Source organism: Papaver somniferum, chromosome 7, assembly GCF_003573695.1.
Source record: "Papaver somniferum cultivar HN1 chromosome 7, ASM357369v1, whole genome shotgun sequence".
NCBI lineage: Eukaryota > Viridiplantae > Streptophyta > Magnoliopsida > Ranunculales > Papaveraceae > Papaver > Papaver somniferum.
Window position 1 is genome coordinate 33,272,919 of NC_039364.1, and position 18,551 is coordinate 33,291,469.

Consider the following 18,551-nt stretch of genomic DNA (forward strand, 5'->3'; position numbering starts at 1 on the left):
CTTTAAAAAGTATTTGATAGAGTCGATTGGGTTTCGTTGTAAATGTCATCTCAGTTTGGCTTTTGTGAAGACTAATGCCATTTGGTAATGCAATGCATCACCACTGCTTCACTTTCGGTCTTACTTAATCGCTCTCCTGATGAGCAATTCACTGTTGAGAAGGGAATTTTCCAAGGTGATCCCCTCTCCCCCTATCTTTTCATCTTAACAAAGAAAATTTTCTCAAGATTACTCATCAAAGCTGAATCTAAAGGAGATATAGTTGGAATCAAAATATCAAGAAATGCTCCAACTGTATCTCATATTTTTTTCTTTGACGATCGCTTTCTGTTCTCAAAAGAAAGTATGTCAGATGCTAAAAACTTAATGGATATCCTTAATAAATTTGGAGACATTCTGGCCATGTAGTTAATCTACAAAAATCAGGGGTCTTTTTTTCCCCTAAATTACCTAATAAATATACCAAAATCATATCTAAAATATTAAATTAAGAAGATACTACAACTCTGGTCAGGGTTGGAAATCTAAAATGCTTAACCAAACTGGAAGTCTGTTCTCATCAAGAATGCTATGTCTTCTTATCCTACTTATCAAATGCAGTGTTTGGCATTCCGTAAAAAAGTTCTTGATAAAATCGATGAAACTTAAAGAGAATTTTGGAGAGGAAAAAAAACCCTTAAAAAAGGGATCTACAATAAAGCTTTGAATAATGTTTGTGTTAAAAAAGATGGGGTGGGTGGGGGATCCTTAACCCTCGTAATCAAAACCATGCCCTTCTTACAAAGTTTGTGTGGAGAATGATTAATAATGAGGATTTGTTATGGATTAAAATTCTAAAACCTAAACATTATCCCAATTCTACCCACTTATAAAAACTAAAAAAAAGTAACTTGTTTTGGATATGGAGTAGTATCAAGAAAGGTCTACAAATTATCAGTTAAACCACATTTGACAAGTTAAAAATGGTGAACATATAAGAATTTGGTTTGACTTCTGGTTACCTAATCAAGAGTCTCTCTTAATCCTAAAAATCATTGATGATAACACACCTAAATTTGTTTGTCATCTGTTTGATAAATGTGAAAATTGGAAGCTAGACATTAAAAACAGATACATTTATCAATCTATTGATTACAAAATTCTATCGATAACTCCTAATATAACTAAGAAAGATATAATCAGATGGAAGTCGAATCCTACTAGAGAAGTTACTGCTAGCTCTGCATATACATACATTTCTGGATATAATCATAATCAGAATAGTGATAGTTTGTCCTAAAATTACTTGCAATCATCTGGCACATATGGCAATACAGAATAGTAAAGTTGTCTTTGAACATGTTAGTGATAAACCTACTAGGCACATAATAATAAGACAAGACATTGTTGATGAAAATCCTCAAAATTCAGACTGGATTATTCATTTTGATGCATCATTTTCTGAAGCTGATTATACCATGGGCTTTGCAATTTGTATTATGGATACAACAGGCGAAAGAAGATGCATTAAAGCAGGGTCAAGCTGGGAAGCCTGCCCCTAAATGCTGAAACAAAAGCGTGTTCTGAAGCTCTCAAATGGATTAAGGACTTGGGTGAGCAACTACATCCTACGATCAGACTGCCAGAATCTGGTTAATTATCTTAAGGAAGACTTAAATCCTTATCTGAAGACTCATTGGGAAGCTTATAATAATATTATAATAGTGTGTTTAAGTTTGTGAACATTAGTGTGTTTAAATTTCTAAGTAGAAAGTCCTTGTTTGTAATTGATAAAATAGCTAAAGAGGTTAGGAAAAACAAAATTATTTCCTTCTCTGCTGAGAATCTATCTGAGGATTGCAGTCCTCCTTTTTTTTTTGCTAAGATATATGAAACAGGAACCTTTCCTTTTTTATGTGATAGTTTCTAATCTTCAATATAAATGTGTATTTATATATATATATATATATAAAAAGGTTAGCGACCAGTATATATAGGGTCCAGATCGTCTGTGCCACTGCTTGGGTGTGCCCTATGTGCCACACCAATAGAAACACGGTATTTTCTCTTGGATTTGTAATATCTTCTTTAACTAATTAATTATCTTTCCTAATCGATTAGTGTTGTATAAATAAAAAATCTATTTAGTTAGTCATGGTTAATGAGAGGAATGATGTGGCGTGTTTCTATTGGTATGGCACATAGGGCACACACAAACAGTGGCACAGACGATCTCGACCCATATATATACACTACATACCGAATACAATTTTTAAAAAATGACTCGAAAAATGACTTTGAAATTTTGTTGAGTTTCCTCTGGAAACATTGTTATCCGGGTGTTAGGGAATAGGGACCTTACCTAGACGAGTTCAAGATCCGGGCCTTACCGTAAGTCACAATATTTTTCATTTCGATGCATTCTAAAAAATTTACTACCAAACAAAGTAGCCGGAAAGACGCAGAGAGGGAATGACCGAGGTGGCACTCAGGCTCTGGTACCAACCCAGTTAAATTTGTTGACTAGTCAATATATTTAATTAAAGCCCCACACAAAAGGTTTCGCTCTAAGTTTACAACCGCTCCGAGCTTCTTCTTCAAAACAGAGTATACTCTGTTGTCTTCTTGATTTCTCGTATAATAATTTCTAGGTTTTTGATTAAAAATTTTCTTCAAAATCTCCCCCTTGGTTCATAATTGCAGAACCCTAACGATTAATCCTTCAAAGAATTGTTTCTAGACAATTCGGGTAGTCAAGTACCATTTGTTTTCTCATTCAAGAAGTTACATTAAAGGTAATGCTCATATGTTAATGTTCAATCTTTGCTTCCATTTCTAATTCTCTTCCTCTTCTTCTTATTCTCCTTCAATATTTCTGCAAGAACTTCATCTAAATTTGGTTTTGTAAAAGAGACTGAGCTATCTGATGAGCAGATTGAAGAATTTGTAAAATCTGTCATTCAAGAACCAGACCTGAAACCACAAAGAGTCGATGAGGTGATTAACTAATTGCTTTCTGTTGTAATTATGATGTGCCGTAGTTACTTTACTTGTTAGACAGATTCATTGTATGAACAAGGAACTAATTGTGCTGTTTTGATTTAATGAAGACCGGGGAATTCTCTGGTTCAGCTGCCGATGGACGCAAGGGATAATGGATGAAGAACTGTGGAATGCTGCAGAGTGATACAGACATCGGCCTCGCCAAAGGGGTGCAATATCATTTCTGAACAGCATACTGTGTGCATATGAATGGAACTAAGGTTTAGACTCCTATCTGTAGAAATTGTTCAGTTATAGTTTCCTGAGATTTTTCTTTGATTTGTTCATTTTTTTTAACTGCTAGTTTCGGAATGTAATAATAGGTGACTTTCTGTTGTTGCATCATAAGCTTCTACTGCTGTTGATGTGTTTCTCTTAAGGGAGGCATCATTTAGAAGCACAATTGCGGCAACTAATATGTACTCATGTAAAAATCAATGAAGTTTGTGGTTCTGACTTCTGATTCTATTAAGAAAATAAGGTAACAAAATAAATTGAATTCAAACACACAGTGCGCTATGAAAATAAGGTGTGGTGTTATGTAAGCAACAAAGGTTAGCAAAGGTGATAATTCAGGAAGCGGGGTTGCAAACATTCGACCAAGGTACTGCAGAATTCAAAGAGTACTTAGTAGTGTGGTATCAGCTAGCTAAGCACAGGTTTCAATGAGGACAACTGTAGAAACTAGCACCAGTTGAGGTGTGGCATCAGCTAGATAATAACAAGGTCAGAAGAATAAGAGCAAGAAGCAGAAGATAATACTAAAACTAAGTTGTACTGATTATAAAGAAACTAAAGCATAAGACATTAAGACTTGCAACAGCATAATAAACACACTAGATTAACAACCGAGAAAGTGCACTTTGGCAGAAATATAACAGCAGGATGCACGAAAAAACAAGTTCGCAACAAAACAGAAAAGGTTATAAGTCTACCAGAGAAGTTCTTCACTTGAGATTTCAATATCTATCGCTTTTCGTCGGAGAAGACAATTTTACACTTTGGGGACCTTCTCTGAAACATTAGCATCCGCTCCATAGTTCTCATTTTCTTCTGCTGCGACTTGAAACAAGTATAAATGACCATGCTCTCTAAATCTTAGCATTCTTCAAAAAAAATTCTGCTAAAATCAATTCCATCTTGTCCCCTTTGAATGACCCAAATGTTACTTTCTTCAGTTTTGAAAACACAATAGGAGGCAATACTACTTCAATGCCATTTTCAGATAGACGTCCACCGAATCCCTGAATTAAAATAAAAGTCACAAGTCTAGACAAAAATTAGAGAATACTTTTTAAATAACAGTTCTTTTGAAAACTCAAAACTTGAGAGGTCGAGCACTTACATGCGTAAAATTGACTGATTTAAGTTTAGGCGATATTTCGAGCAAGCACAGTAATGGCTTGTAATACCGAGAATAACATATGTAACTCACTTCCAAATATCTCAAGTTGTTAAATGCAGGTAACCTTGCATTGAGATTGTCTACAAGGGAGAGGGCCTAATCACAAAGCATACCAAATATATACAAGTCATTTGATTTCATATAACACCACAGAACAGATCAATAACTAATTCAACATGTATATCCAATCTAAAGCCAACACAAGCAAGAAAGTATACATCGTACTCAAGCATACCTTATGGGTCTCGAAAGATAATTTTAAGAATCGAACACTCGAAAGGCGTTCGAAAAGTTTTATCACAGCATAACCTAATTCTTCTCTCCTTGTTTCGATATCATCTTTGTCCTCAAGGTACATGCAAAAGTCAATCTCTGCATTAACTAGAGATGAAAATCCATGCACGTCATATTCCTTTGCAATTCTACCTTCGTATTCAAAATGAGTTAAATTTGGTGCATTAATCCTGATCACTCCTTTTGGAGCCTGAATGCGTAACGTCTTTAGATTGGGAGCTGACATTATAAAATCCTCCATCGCATCCCAGGTGCAGTATTCTATACTCAACTCATCAAGGACTGGGCAGTTGGATATGAATTCCTCAGAAAAGTTCTTATCTCTAAATGTGATATGCATAAGTCGAAGTAACTTGAGTCTCGGAAAATGAATCAATGTAGGGAGTTTGAGATCACATAGCATACTAATGGTCAAACGAACCAATGAATCACAAGTGAAAATACTGGAGGGAGACAAAAAAGGACTATATGGAACTTGGGATTTGCTGCAGACAATGAGCTCTTCAACTTTACACTTTACTATATCAGATATCCATGCATTTACGCGAGTTCGATCACAACGTCCATCACATACTAGATAAAATTTCTTTAGTTTTGACATATCACGAAGAAGCAGTACCCTATCCATAAATTCCATGAATCTATCAGTCTCCAAATAAACATCTTCGCTAGTAGCAGAACGCCACACCCGAAAATCAAGATTAGGAATGGAAATCCACTTGTACCTCCACTTCTTAGATAAAATGCTTGTACAAATGGCTGACTTGGTAGGAAGGAAACAAAGGATGTGATGAACAAGGGAATCAGGTAACTTGCTAATTCTATCCTCACCCTCATCCATGTCACTATGGCCCTCCAGTAGCTTCTGCCTTTTCATATCCATTACTCTGTGATGCTCTTCAAATTAATAAAATAAAACAAAACAAAACAAAAAATATTGAATTATCACATTTTAATGGAAGAAAATTATTGTTAAGATCCAGTTTTCATTATTTATTTTGAAAACCTGTTAAGATTCGAGACCAAAACGATATAAAAAAGATAGAAATCCTTTGAATTGGGGATTAGCCAAGGGTTTAAGCAAAGCTCTTAATAATATTGATAGAATTGATTGAATAAACCCTAGAATAAACTATGAATTTATATAGAGAACCTAGCTTGAATCTTAAGAAAATAACAAATAAGGAAACACAAACTCATTCCTAAAATAACTAATCTTCCTAATTGGTGTTGGTGTCCCAACAAAACCCCAATTTCATCTCAGACATTAGAGCGATTGCATGTATTCTCTACATCATTCATTTTGTATGAACAACAAACGATAACGCTACTTTATTAGAGCATGGGTTTTACAATTCTCTCCTTAAGATGGTTTTTTTGGTGCGGAATAACTTAACTAAATGGAAAGGGAAAATAACAATCATATGAGTGAGTAATGGTAGGAAACTGTGAATTACCTCTAGATCAGATTCGACCAAGTACTGATACTTTCTCGGAATGTATAGGAAAATCACGACAGGCAAAAGGATGTAGCAGAGACGGGAGATTTTTGAAACTAGAGATGAAGAGAACGAGACAATTGAATAGACACAAAAGATAAAGAGAGCGAACAGCTTAATAAGAGTGAAATTCGAGAATGTTGGTTCAATTGGAAATTTTTCTCTCTCATGATCGATACCTACGGGCTAGGGGTGGGACTTGGGTTGGTTGGGCAGGTTTGAAGGGTTGGCTGAAGCAGACCCGAGCTAGGAATTCTTTGTCCAGATTGCCCATCGAACCCGTGGAATCCATTGAGGTGTTGTCCAAATCCGCCCAAATTATGTTCCTCGGGTTCCCCGTGTTCCTCGGGTTGGCCCAAGTTCCACTAGACATACAAGTTTGTTAATGTGATAATGATAAATTTAGTAATACTAAAATTTAATTGCTCCATTTATTTTAAATTTCCAAATAACTGAAGATTATTTACAATAATATAAACTTTTTTCATATTGAATGATTAATGAGATAGATATAATTTATATTTTCATTAATAGATTTGAAGATAATATCTTAAATTTCTCTAAATAGATGATAATACCAAATTATAAAAATATCTTATATATAGTTCTTCGGGTTGGGCGGGTTGTTTGGGTTAGAAACATTTGTGTCCATGCTTGACCAAATTTAACACGGGTTCATAAAATTTATGCCTGAGCTTGCCCAAAATTTTGAAATACGTTGCCCATGTCCGCCAAACATTCGGGCTGGGCATGGGTTGGGTGGGTTGACCCAACCCAAGTCCCACCCCTATCAATACCGGCCGTCGCGTTGACTAAGGTCAAGATAATCATCAATTTGCAAATCCTTCAAGTATTGTTGTGTTCTTCAACTCGTTGAAGCAGACATCATTCTATCCGATAAAGACAATTGAAAAATCAAATCACTCAGGATGAAGGCTCTGGCGACTGAATCGGCGATTAACTCGGCGACCGGATCGGCTAATTGAGTTTCAATTTTTCTTTAAATCTTATCTCAAATCTGTCGATTTCAATGCTCTGCAATGTTTTAAAAGGGATTTATGTTTAGTCTACATCTCAGTTTATAATGATTTCTCTTTAATTTTGTTGTTTTCCTCTTCAATCTGAAATAATTTTCATTGTTTTTTGTTATCTCATATTTCAAGGTGTTGTTTGGTCATGTTTAGCAGGTATTGCTAGCAGACTTTTGATCTTTCTCTTTGATAAAGGTTCTCATCCAAAGGTTGTATTCAAGCGTTCAAAGTGATAAGGATGCATTTGTTACATTCCGACATAGCAAAAGACAAAGTGTTCAGAAGTGATGCTTCATGGCCCGACTTTACAAGCAAGATTTATAAATTTGATTGCAGATATCAAGACCAACACACTATGATGAATCATCAACTTTCTTTCATGAGAAGTGGCACTAGTTATCTGCAATGCTCAACACGTATTCGACACAAAATATGTAAGTTCTATTTAAATAGAGGAGGTTTCAAGTTTAAATTATACCAGCACTGGCTTTTCTACTTGTTTACCTTTATAGTTTTATTTTGTTTTTCCATGTCAACTAGAAAATCCATAGGAGAAGTATCTGAACTTATAGAACGGATCAAAAATACCAACTTGGAAGAAGATGATCAAACTAGAAGAGTCATTAGATATCCTCACATCAAGTTACACCCGATTATTAAGAAATGGGATGTTAGTCTCATTGGCAAAATAATCTGTGAATTTCCAACGACGACTGATAAAGTAGAGCAGGAGCTTACAATGGCTTGGGGTCATGGTCATTTTCAAATGAGAAGACATGATACTAATATGTTTATCTTCAGGTTTTATGATTGACAAAGCTATAACACGGTGCTAAAAGAGGGCCCTTAGCTATCTTTAGAGAGTGGAATACATCACTAATCCCAGAAAAGATTGATTTTTCAACTCAGCAATTTTGGATTGACATCAAAAAGCTGCCACCGGAATTTCTTAATGTTGAAGTTGAAAATAAAATTGCAAGCATCCTTGGTAATCCTCTCAAACTAATTCCAGAAGGTAATCCTACTGATACAAATGTTGTAAGTGTTCTTATCGAGTTTAATATTTACAATCCTATGTTGAGAGGATTAATGTCAGAGAATGCAGCAAAAGTAACCCAATGGATTCCCATTTAATTTCAAAGACAACCTAAAAAACTTTGTCCTGCATGTCTTATTCTAGCTCATGATGATAATGAATGTTCAGACAAAGCAGAAAATGTGCAGACTATTGCTAGTTATATCTTCAAATTTGGAGAAGATTTTGGTGAGGTTATTGATCCTAGGGATAATAATTCTAAATATAAGAAGGGTGAAAAGATCTTTATCTCTCTTAAGAAGACTAGGAGTAAAAAGAGGTTGGAAAAGAAGCCATTTCAGATTCCACAAGATGGTTTTCATGTTTCAACTATCTATACTGCATCAGATCAAGGGGCTAAATCTTCTACAGCAAGGAAATACAAGCGTACTAGAGATGGATCAGTTACAAGTAGTTATGTCAGTGCTCCACTTCAAGATAATCCAGATCAAGAACAAATTTGAAGTGCATATCAGCAAGAGGAGTATATGCAATCAGCCTACTATAGGATTGAAAATGCGTATACTTGCATGGAATGTTCAGGGCTTAGGGAATAACCATATTAGAAATCATTTAAAAGATTGCATTCATCAATATAGCCCTGACATTATATTTCTTTCATAAACTAAACAACAAAATAAAAATGCATATTTTTTATTACAAAGTATGCATCACCCAAATATCTGGTGTCATAATACTAAGTTTAAGGCTGGAGGACTTGCAGTCTTATGGAAAGATAACTTTAAAATAGAACTCATGCATTTTACGGATTATATGGTCAATTTTATTCTACATAATGGTCCAGAAAATTAATAATGGGTTCTAACTTGTTTGTATAGTTCTTGTTATCAAGAAGAAAGAAAACATCAGTGGCAGACTATAGCGGATATGGGAAAACAAACGGATTTGCCTTGGATCATCATTGGGGATTTAAATGTCACTCTGTCCTGTCATGATAGAAACTCCTTTTCTACTCATACATATTATACACTAGAGATCATTCAGGATACTATTCATATATGTGGTCTTCAAGAAATTCCTTTTTCTGGCCATCCATTTACTTGGTCCAATAAGCGTAAAACTGTTCAATTGGTTCAAACCAGATTAGATAGATCTCTTGCATCCACCCATTGGATTTCATTCTTTCCAGATGTTATTATCGATCATCTTATTCCTTTGGGCTCAGATCATGCTCCCATCTTATTATCCACTAAACCTCAATCTATCAGAACCTATAAACCTTTTAGGTTGTATGAGACCTGGATTAACATGAGACCTTTAAAGATCTGATTCAGCAGGAATGGGGAAAGGAGCATTTTGGTTCTTCGGCTATGCAGTTTGCTAAGAAACATCAGTAGGTTCGGAGAGGTATCAGTAAATGGAAGAAATGATATTTTGGTAATATTGATGATCGTATTAAAACAGTGCAGCAGCAAATTAGAGAATCTCAGTCATCTTCAAGTACATCTCAAGACACTATGATAGACCTGCAAAAAGCTCTTCAAAATTGGTACAATGTCAAAGCTGATATTAGTCATCAACAGTCAAGAAACAATTTGCTTCGTAGTCAGGACAGAAATACAAAAGTTTTTCATGCTCAAGCTAATTACAGAAGGAGACAGAACCAAATTGATTCTATCAGATATGAGAAGGGTCAATGGTATTCTTCAATAGAGGATGTTCAAAAGCTTCTCATACAACATTTCAGTTCCGTCACTACTTCTTGTAACCCATCACAAGACTCACCAATATTTAACTTAATCACTCCATATATATATTTGAAAGAAAATGAAGAGCTTATACAGATTCCATTTAGAGAAGAAATAAGACAAGTTGTTCATCATATCAATGCTTGGGCAGCTCCAGGCCCGAATGGATTTCAAGCAGGATTTTATCAAGTTTGTTGGGATGAAGTTGTTGGGTTGGTGTCCATGGTACAAGAATTTTTTCAATCTGGTAAAATGTTTCCACAGATTAATTTCACTTACCAAGTTTTAATACCAAAGAAATTATGTGTAGAAACTCCATCAGATTTTCGACCCATTAGTCTTTGCAACATTTCATATAAAATTATTTCAAAGATTTTGGCTAACTGATTGAAGAAGTTGCTTATAAAGATTATTTCTCCATGGTAAGCAGCATATGTTCCTGGTCGAAACATTATAACACATGAAGTCATTGCTTTTATGAAAAGAACTAAATTTTTTCCAGGGGCAGTAGCGATTAAATTGGATATGGCGAAGGCTTTTTATCGTGTGGAACGGGGTTTTATAATCAAAATTATGCAATGTTTAGGTTTTCATGACAAATGGTTTTCATTAATACATCAATGTATCAACACTCCATCTATTTCAATATTACTCAACGGCTCTCCTACTCCTCTTTTTATACCAACAAGAGGAATTTGCCAAGGTGATGCTATTTCTCCCTATATATTTATCATGTGCATGGAAGCGTTTAGTAGAATGTTGCAGGCAGCTGAAATCCAAGGGTTAATCAAGCCATTAAAGCCAGACATAAAAGGTCCAAGTATTCCTCTCTTTTTTTTTTGCAGATGACTGCATTTTATTCTCAATGGCTTCCGGAAGCTCAATTAATAACATGATGCAGATTATTTCTTAATTCTGTATGGTTTCGGGAAAAATGGTTAGTCTAAATAAATCCAGTATTCATTTTAGCAATAATCTGAGTGATTCAGCTAAGGAGAATATTTCAGAAATGGTTCAGATGCCAAGAATGCCACTGGCAGAAAAATATTTGGGCATTTCTTTGTTTGTGGGTCGTAACAAGAATGCTTGTTTTACAGAAACTGTGAATAAAATGGATAGTAGACTACAATCATAGAAGGGTAAATTAGTTAATCAAGCAGGTAGAAGCACTAAGATTCAAGCTGTCACAGGAACCATGTCATATTATCAGATGAGTTGTATGCACATTCCAGAGAAATCAGTCAAGAAAATTGAGTCTTTGCAGCGTAATTACTGGTGTAACAAGCACTCTAAGCAAGGTGGATACTTTGTTGGATGGAATGATTTAAGTAAACCTAAAAGAATTGGAAGGATGGGTTTTAAAAATCTGAAATTTTTTAATGAAGCATTGCTTACTAAACTGGCATGACTAATGCTGACTGAAAAAGAAGCTAAATGGTTGCAACTTCTCCAAGCGAGATATTTTCATAATGATAATCCTTTGTATGGCAAAATTAAGAAACAAGGTACTTGGATATGGAATGGAATTCAAAGAGGATTAAGTTGGATTTGAAGATATCATATTTGGGAAGTTGGAGATGGGTCAAAAATTAATATACAAGGTCAATGGTTTAGCAGAATTTCTAATAAGGATTATCAACATCAGCCTATCAATGTTCGAGATTCTCAAATTACAATGGCTGAGTATATCAATCATTCAACAAGAAGTTGGAAGGTTGATAACCTCCAGCAAATTTGTTCTCCTGATCAACTTCAGCAGATCAAAAATATCATCATGCCTCAGCAGTCAACTTCAGAGTCAGCTTCGATGGTCTCTCACTAGAAATTGTAAATTTACAGTTAACTCGACTTATATGGCCATTCTCATGCAGCAGAACAATCAAGTATTCGCAGCTCAACACTAACAAATGTGGTTAATGATTTGGCATGTAGAAGTTCCTTATAAATGCTAGATGTTTTTATGGAAGCTAGCAAAGAATGTGTTACCAGTGGCGAAGAAATTTCAGAGAATACCTAATACTGAGAATTTTATATGTGTTCAGTGTTCTAATGGAATTCAAACGACCAAACATCTTCTTTTTCAATGTTCTTTTGCTTCAGAGGTTTGGTCTGCTGTCTCAATTGCAATACTTAAAGATGCTAACAATTATGAAGATATCACGCAATGGATTCAATCTTGGACAGATAAAAAAGATCGTAACTTTCCACGAAAAGAAGAAATCTCAAGAATTTGGCAATCATAACTATGTGGTTCTTATGGAAAAGTAGATGCATGAACCTGTTTGGGGGAAAAATTCAGTACCTTGCAGTCATTATTCAACAAAATTTTCAATTTTGCTATTCTCATCGCATATGCATACATAATAGTTGCAGTTCACATAGTTATGCTAGCTTTCATATAGCTATAAACCCTAGAAATTCTTGGACACCACCTCCATATGATTGGTTGAAATTAAATTTTGATGTTTCTATTTTACCAGATTCTAACTTTGCTGGTTTCTCTCTTGTGTTACGAAATCATCTAGGAGAATTTTTGGAAGCCATGGCCTGGACAAAGAATGTAAGAGATATCGATCAGGCAGAAGTTCTGGCTGTGCTGAGGGTGTTACAATGGATTTATGATAAAGGTTTATGTAGAATTCAAGTGGAAGGTGATAACAAATGGGTTATGGAAGCTGTTAAAAAACAACATAATTAATCTATTAGATGGGAAGATCAACTCATAATGTATGAATGTATAAGTTTTTCCCAAGACATAGTGGATGTTAAATTAGCTTTGTTAATAGAGTCTGTAACAAGGCAGCGAATGCTTTAGCTAAGTTTTCTCGTTCAAATAACTGTACTAATCATTGGGATATCAATCCACCAGAATGCATTCTGACTTTTCTTCAGCACGATGTTGTTATTCAGGAGGATTAATTTCCTTGACTGGTGCTTGTAAGCTTTTAGTCTTTTAGTTCTTGTGCCAGTGGATCTAAGTCTGATCATGCTTTAGTTATTCTTGTAGTCCTTGTCAGTGTTCTCTAAGTCTTCAGGGTTGTTAGTTTGTTTGTTTTCTTAGCTTTGTATTTGCAGTACTTGTCCTTGTCCTGTATCTATAAGTTTGTATCAATGTCTGGATCAATATAAAAGTGTTTATTTAAAAAAAAAACGCGGCCTACCAACCTCCTCATGCTCAACACTTCACTGAAAGTTTGGCCCAAGAAAACTATCAATCTTTTATCCCTCCACTCAGGGGTGTGTTAATACACTGACAATTTTTTTCACACCTCAGTATTCGTAGGTACTTGAGTCCTTTCTCGACAATAAGGACTCCCTAGTCAGTATTGTTGTGACTAAGAAATATGGCCTACCATAAATAACGATAACACACAACTACATCGAAGAGCCATCCCTAAAACCAGCTCACATACCTCCGTCGAAAACATATAAGAGGAAGGGTACCCATCAGAGGAAGAACACACCACAACATCTCAACATTGCCCCAACACCAGAGTTTGTAGCACCCCTTCCTCCAGAGAAAATAAGGAAGTACATGAGCTTATCCACATTGGAACTACAACACTTTAGAGGACAGAAACCTCAGCATGAAGTGCCTACACCAAGAACACGTAAACAAAGATTGGTCTGGCAAGTTCAACATGGAAAATTTCAGCAGAAGAAAACAACAACACCACCTCCCATATCTGATCTTCACTTTACTCAAGCTACAATCAAACCATCTTGGAAACTATCTCTTGATGAAGAGACTGATGCTAATGTCCAAGTCGCATCCCGCGAGCTGCTGGTGCTCACCAATACTCGCATGAATCATGAATTGCATGGCATGAAACTGCCTAGGTGCCACCTTGATAGTTCGAAAGCTGCGTGAACTCACTCGAACTCACCGAGTAATGTTACTTTTTTGTCAGAACTCTTGCTAAATACTCTCGTGCGTATGCACTAAAAACTACTTTAGGTTTTGATGATGTTTTACTATTTCATGTAATAGACGAAAAGGTGGGTTGGTTTTGATGTGGTCCTCCCACTTATCAATCCAAATATTAGTTGCAAATCAAAGCATGATTCACGCCTACATCAATTCACCAACACAACAATCTCCTTGTTTATTCTTTGGCATATATGGAACCCTACAACCACTCGCAAGATGGGATCTCTGGAGGAATTTCAACACCATCATCCTTAATCATAATCTTCCATGGTTATTGATAGGGGACTTCAATGAGGTTATTGATCAGAGCGAGAAGAAAGGTGGCCAACCTGTGATACTCAACAAAGCAAAATTATTCAAAGAAGTGATCAACTCTAATGGTCTCATTGATTTGGGATTCCAAGGTGAACCATTTACATGGTCCAACAAGCAGATGAAACCTTCTTCTTTTTTATATTGGAACGTCTTGATCAAGCACTGGGAAACCAAGAATGGGTACAACTACATCCTCACGCTTTGGTCAAACATCTACCAAGAATAGCATCAGATCATGTGCCTCTGCTTCTACAAGAAAAATCCATAATCAAACCCCAAATAAATAAATTCAAGATAGAACATATCTGTTTCTTTCACCCCAAGATCATACAAGTGGTCGACAATTCTTAGCAAGAAATACAACATCCACTGCCACCTCAAAATCTCCTTTCCAACATGCACAATACAGCTTCGAACCTGCATACATGGAGCAAACATATATTCGGGCATCTACCAGTTATGATCAAAGGATCAGAAGCCCAAATTGCACAGTCCCAACATCATTGTGCATCTACCAGCGGACCACAATTATCATTCAGGATACAACATGTGATGGATGCTAGAAACATGCATATAGTCCTGGTCCACTGTTATGAGGCATATTCCAAGCAACAGTCATAGGTCCAATGGATAAAACAAGGGTACCTTAACACTACCTTTTTTCACACCAAGGAAACCATCCACTGAAGAATAAAACACATTCAACAGTTATAGTATGATAACAATGTGTGGCTTCATACACCGGTGGAAATAGCGGATCTACTGGTCAACCATTTCTCCAACCAATACAGAGATCCACCAACTAAAATTGATATACAACTTTTCGATTGCATTTCACCAAGGATATCGAATGCTCAGTGTCAACAGTTATTGCAACCAGTAACACCGGAAGCAATCAAAGAAGCTCTACACTTCATTGGATCGGATAAAGCACCGTGCCCAGATGGCTACACTAATAATTTTTTAAAACTACTCCGGGAGACTACATGCCCACAAATAACTGATATGGTGGTACATTTATTCCAACATAACCATCTACATGAGCCAATAAACCCTCCTACCAAAAATCCCAAACCCAACCAAACCATCACATTTTAGACCCACTGGGCTCTGTAATGTGGTCTACAAAATCATTGCCAAGATTTTAGTAGATAAGATCATACCCGTTTTACAATTCATCATAAGTCCTTCCAAAGTGCCTTCGTGCGAAATTGTGTCATCCATGATAACATCGCAATAACAACTGAGTCATTTCATCACATTTAGACTACAACCCCAGCAATCACCCAAAAATTGCATTAAAATTGGACATCAAAAAAGCATACAATAGTCTTGATTGGGGTTTCATTGAAATGACAATGAAAAGGATAGGATTTCCGCCACAGTTCATCGGCTATATTATGCAGTGCATTACATCAGCGACATACTCCATCAATGCCAATAGCATCCCGCATGGAAACATCCAGTCAAAGCGAGGTATACGTCAAGGGGACACGTTATCTCCATATTTGTTAATTCTCTGTGCAGAGATACTATCCTCTAATATTGGATACCAAGAGTAATAAAACAATATAAGAGGGTTAAAAAAATCCAAAAATATTGTACCTATCCTACACCTCATGTATGCCGATGATCTTCTCATCACACGCATGGCGGACCCATAATATTGTAACACACTCCAGAAGGTTCTACAAGCTTATACAACCTCAGCATGCCAACTTATCAACAGGGAGAAGTCTCATCCCATCCATTGAACAAAAAACAAACCAGAAACCACCCAATGGTTAACCACAACCTTCCAAATACCCACCACCTCACACCATCCAAAATATTTGGGGTATTCAATTCAAGAATGGAAGAAAAAACTCACACATGTTCGCTGAACTTCTCCAAAGGATTGAAAGAAAGGCCAGAGGTTGCATATGCGAATGTGTTAATCAAGCAGTCAGTTTACTACTCATCAATTCTTCGCTCACACCTACAGCGAACCATGTTATGCAGACCCAACTGCTACCTGCACACGTTCTTATCCATAAGAACATGGACAAAATTGTTCACAACTTTTTCTGGGGGCATGACAAGCACATCAAAAAATTTCTTCCCATTGCTTGGGACAACCTAGCTAAACCAAAAGAGGAGGGTGGATCCAGTGGCGAATCTACAAAGAAAAGTTTAATGAGGGCACAACCTATTTTTGAAGACCACCACTATAAATATAATGGGAGAAAATCCTATATGCCAACATAAAACTAAGTTAAATATGTACTAGAATTGTTCGAATCTAAATAAATATCCATAACCCGTCATCATAATTAAACCAGTTTTATCAATTAGTAAAAAACAATGTTTAAATTTAGTAATTGAAAAAAGAAAAAGAAAAGGTACAATTTAGATTTTTGAGTTTTTAGGAGTAAAATCCTTGTTTATAAATATAACCGGTATAGATTGAAACATAAAGAAATCATCTTGTTTCGGGAAAATATGGATTCTATCTACAACCGTTCCTTAATCTTGGAGTGGATTTGTAGCCCGTGGAATTGGACATTTGAAAAGAATTTAAGTTGTTTTAGAAATATGGTTTTCTACCGGTAGTATTTATCATCAACATTTTGGGGGCACAAAGTAATTTTAAATGAAAATTACATAGGAATTTTTACTTTTCAAAAACTAGTGGCACTGGCCCCACTGTAGATTTGTCCCTGGGTGGAGCAGGCATAAGATAAACATCACAATCAAGTGCTACTTCTCAAAAGAGTGTGGCAAATACATTACTATGATAATTCCCTATATTCTTCCATATACGGGAATACCTTCATAACAGATCAATTTTTCTCGACGGAACCCAAAGCCTCAATCATCATCCAGTCATAGTTGGAAATGTTTAGCCAACCTAGTTTTTTTTTTTGCAGGAACACATTTTCCTCAAAATTGGGAATGGCCAAAATACCTCCATAGCCAGCAACTGGATACCCAACCACCTCAACAACATCATTCAAGTCTACACACCAGACATCCCGGTTGCACACCTCATAGACCAAGCATCAAATACGTGGAAACACGATATCATAATTTACATGTTTGGTATTGACATTACTCACCACATCACTAGCATCCATCTACCCATATACCCACAACCAACAACATCATTCGACCGTTTTAAAAAACAGGCATATACACGGCAAAAACAGGTTACAAACTACTCAATCAAGCCACAACAACAAAACGTCAACATCAAGGTGCAAATACCACCTCATAAAATATAGTCCAACAAGGAACCACCAATACAGCCCACCAGTCCACCACCAGCACCTCCTCTGTGGCATTCAAAACCATCTGACGATTACAATGTCCACCAAAAATTCGACTTTTCTCGTGGAAAGTCAGCATCGAGGATCTACCCGCCTTCATATCACTTGCGCACATCCATGTCATCACTTCTAACCTCTGCCCAACATGCAACTTACAATCTTCTCAACACATAGTCTTCGAATGCACAGCTGCACGACAGGTATGGCATCTTATCATACAATCCCCACAACTCCATCTTAACCCGTCCATAAACTAAAACTCACCCAACACAACAAACAATACAACCCCACAAAACCAAATCCCGAACAACCAAATTCAGATACTCGCAAACATATAAGACATAACAAAAAAACGACTACCAGAGACAACCAAAGCAATCTTCAGGTTCACAATATGGCATCTATGGCTAGCCATAAATGCTAGGGTTTGTAAGAATCAACCACTGACACCAACTCAAATTACTCAGTTCATCAAAGTAATGTTTGAAGAATACATTTGGGCGCAACATCACATCTTTCCTTTATATCCGGGAATGCCAGCAACAACCAACGCACCTATCTACATAACATCAAAGAAAACAATCCTAGTAGGATGTAAGACACCAAAGGAGCAATGGATTACAATCAATATAGACGGAGCAGCAAATGGACATCCAGGCCCAGCATGAGCAGGCGTCATATATAGGGATTGCACGGTAAAAAGTCTATTGGCAATGATAACACCATTAGGAATAACAACATCAATGATGGCAGAAACATGGGGTCTTTTGTTAGCAGCAAGAATCGTAATACAACAACAATGGACTAAGGTATAGTTCGATGGAGATTCCAAATTACTACAATGATCACTCCAACAACCACATAACACACCTTGGTACGTGCAAGACATGTTAACAGAAATTAGGATACTAATACAACAAATTTTATCTACAAAGATATCCCATGCGTACAGAGAAGCCAAAC

General features: G+C 36.2%; 1 protein-coding gene across 3 annotated transcripts; it reads right to left on the reverse strand.

The window, feature by feature from the left end:
* Positions 1 to 3,835: 3,835 nt before the first annotated feature.
* On the reverse strand, positions 3,836 to 6,376 carry LOC113296921 (F-box/LRR-repeat protein At4g14103-like). 3 transcript variants are annotated; one of them, XM_026545286.1, is made up of 5 exons: positions 6,178 to 6,375; positions 5,446 to 5,617; positions 4,662 to 5,340; positions 4,367 to 4,522; positions 3,836 to 4,265 (listed from the first exon to the last, which is right to left on the reverse strand). In XM_026545286.1, exons 2-5 carry the CDS (start codon positions 5,601 to 5,603, stop codon positions 4,113 to 4,115), a joined length of 1,146 nt encoding a protein of 381 aa, XP_026401071.1. In that variant the 5' UTR covers positions 5,604 to 5,617; positions 6,178 to 6,375; the 3' UTR covers positions 3,836 to 4,112. The 3 variants fall into 3 exon arrangements, with proteins under 3 accessions (XP_026401071.1, XP_026401070.1, XP_026401068.1); XM_026545285.1 differs by having other exon boundaries at positions 4,662 to 5,607; positions 6,178 to 6,376; XM_026545283.1 differs by having other exon boundaries at positions 4,662 to 5,617.
* Between the last annotated feature and the right edge of the window lie 12,175 nt (positions 6,377 to 18,551).

Bases quoted from the DNA above. Each gene is read 5' to 3' on its own strand.
- LOC113296921 (XM_026545285.1), bottom strand. From the start codon at position 5,603: ATGGATATGAAAAGGCAGAAGCTACTGGAGGGCCATAGTGACATGGAT. The intron at 4,523-4,661 runs GTATGCTTGAGT...CTTTGTGATTAG, and splicing joins TATCTTTCGAGACCCATAAG to GCCCTCTCCCTTGTAGACAA. The intron at 4,266-4,366 runs GTAAGTGCTCGA...ATTTTAATTCAG, and splicing joins AATCAGTCAATTTTACGCAT to GGATTCGGTGGACGTCTATC.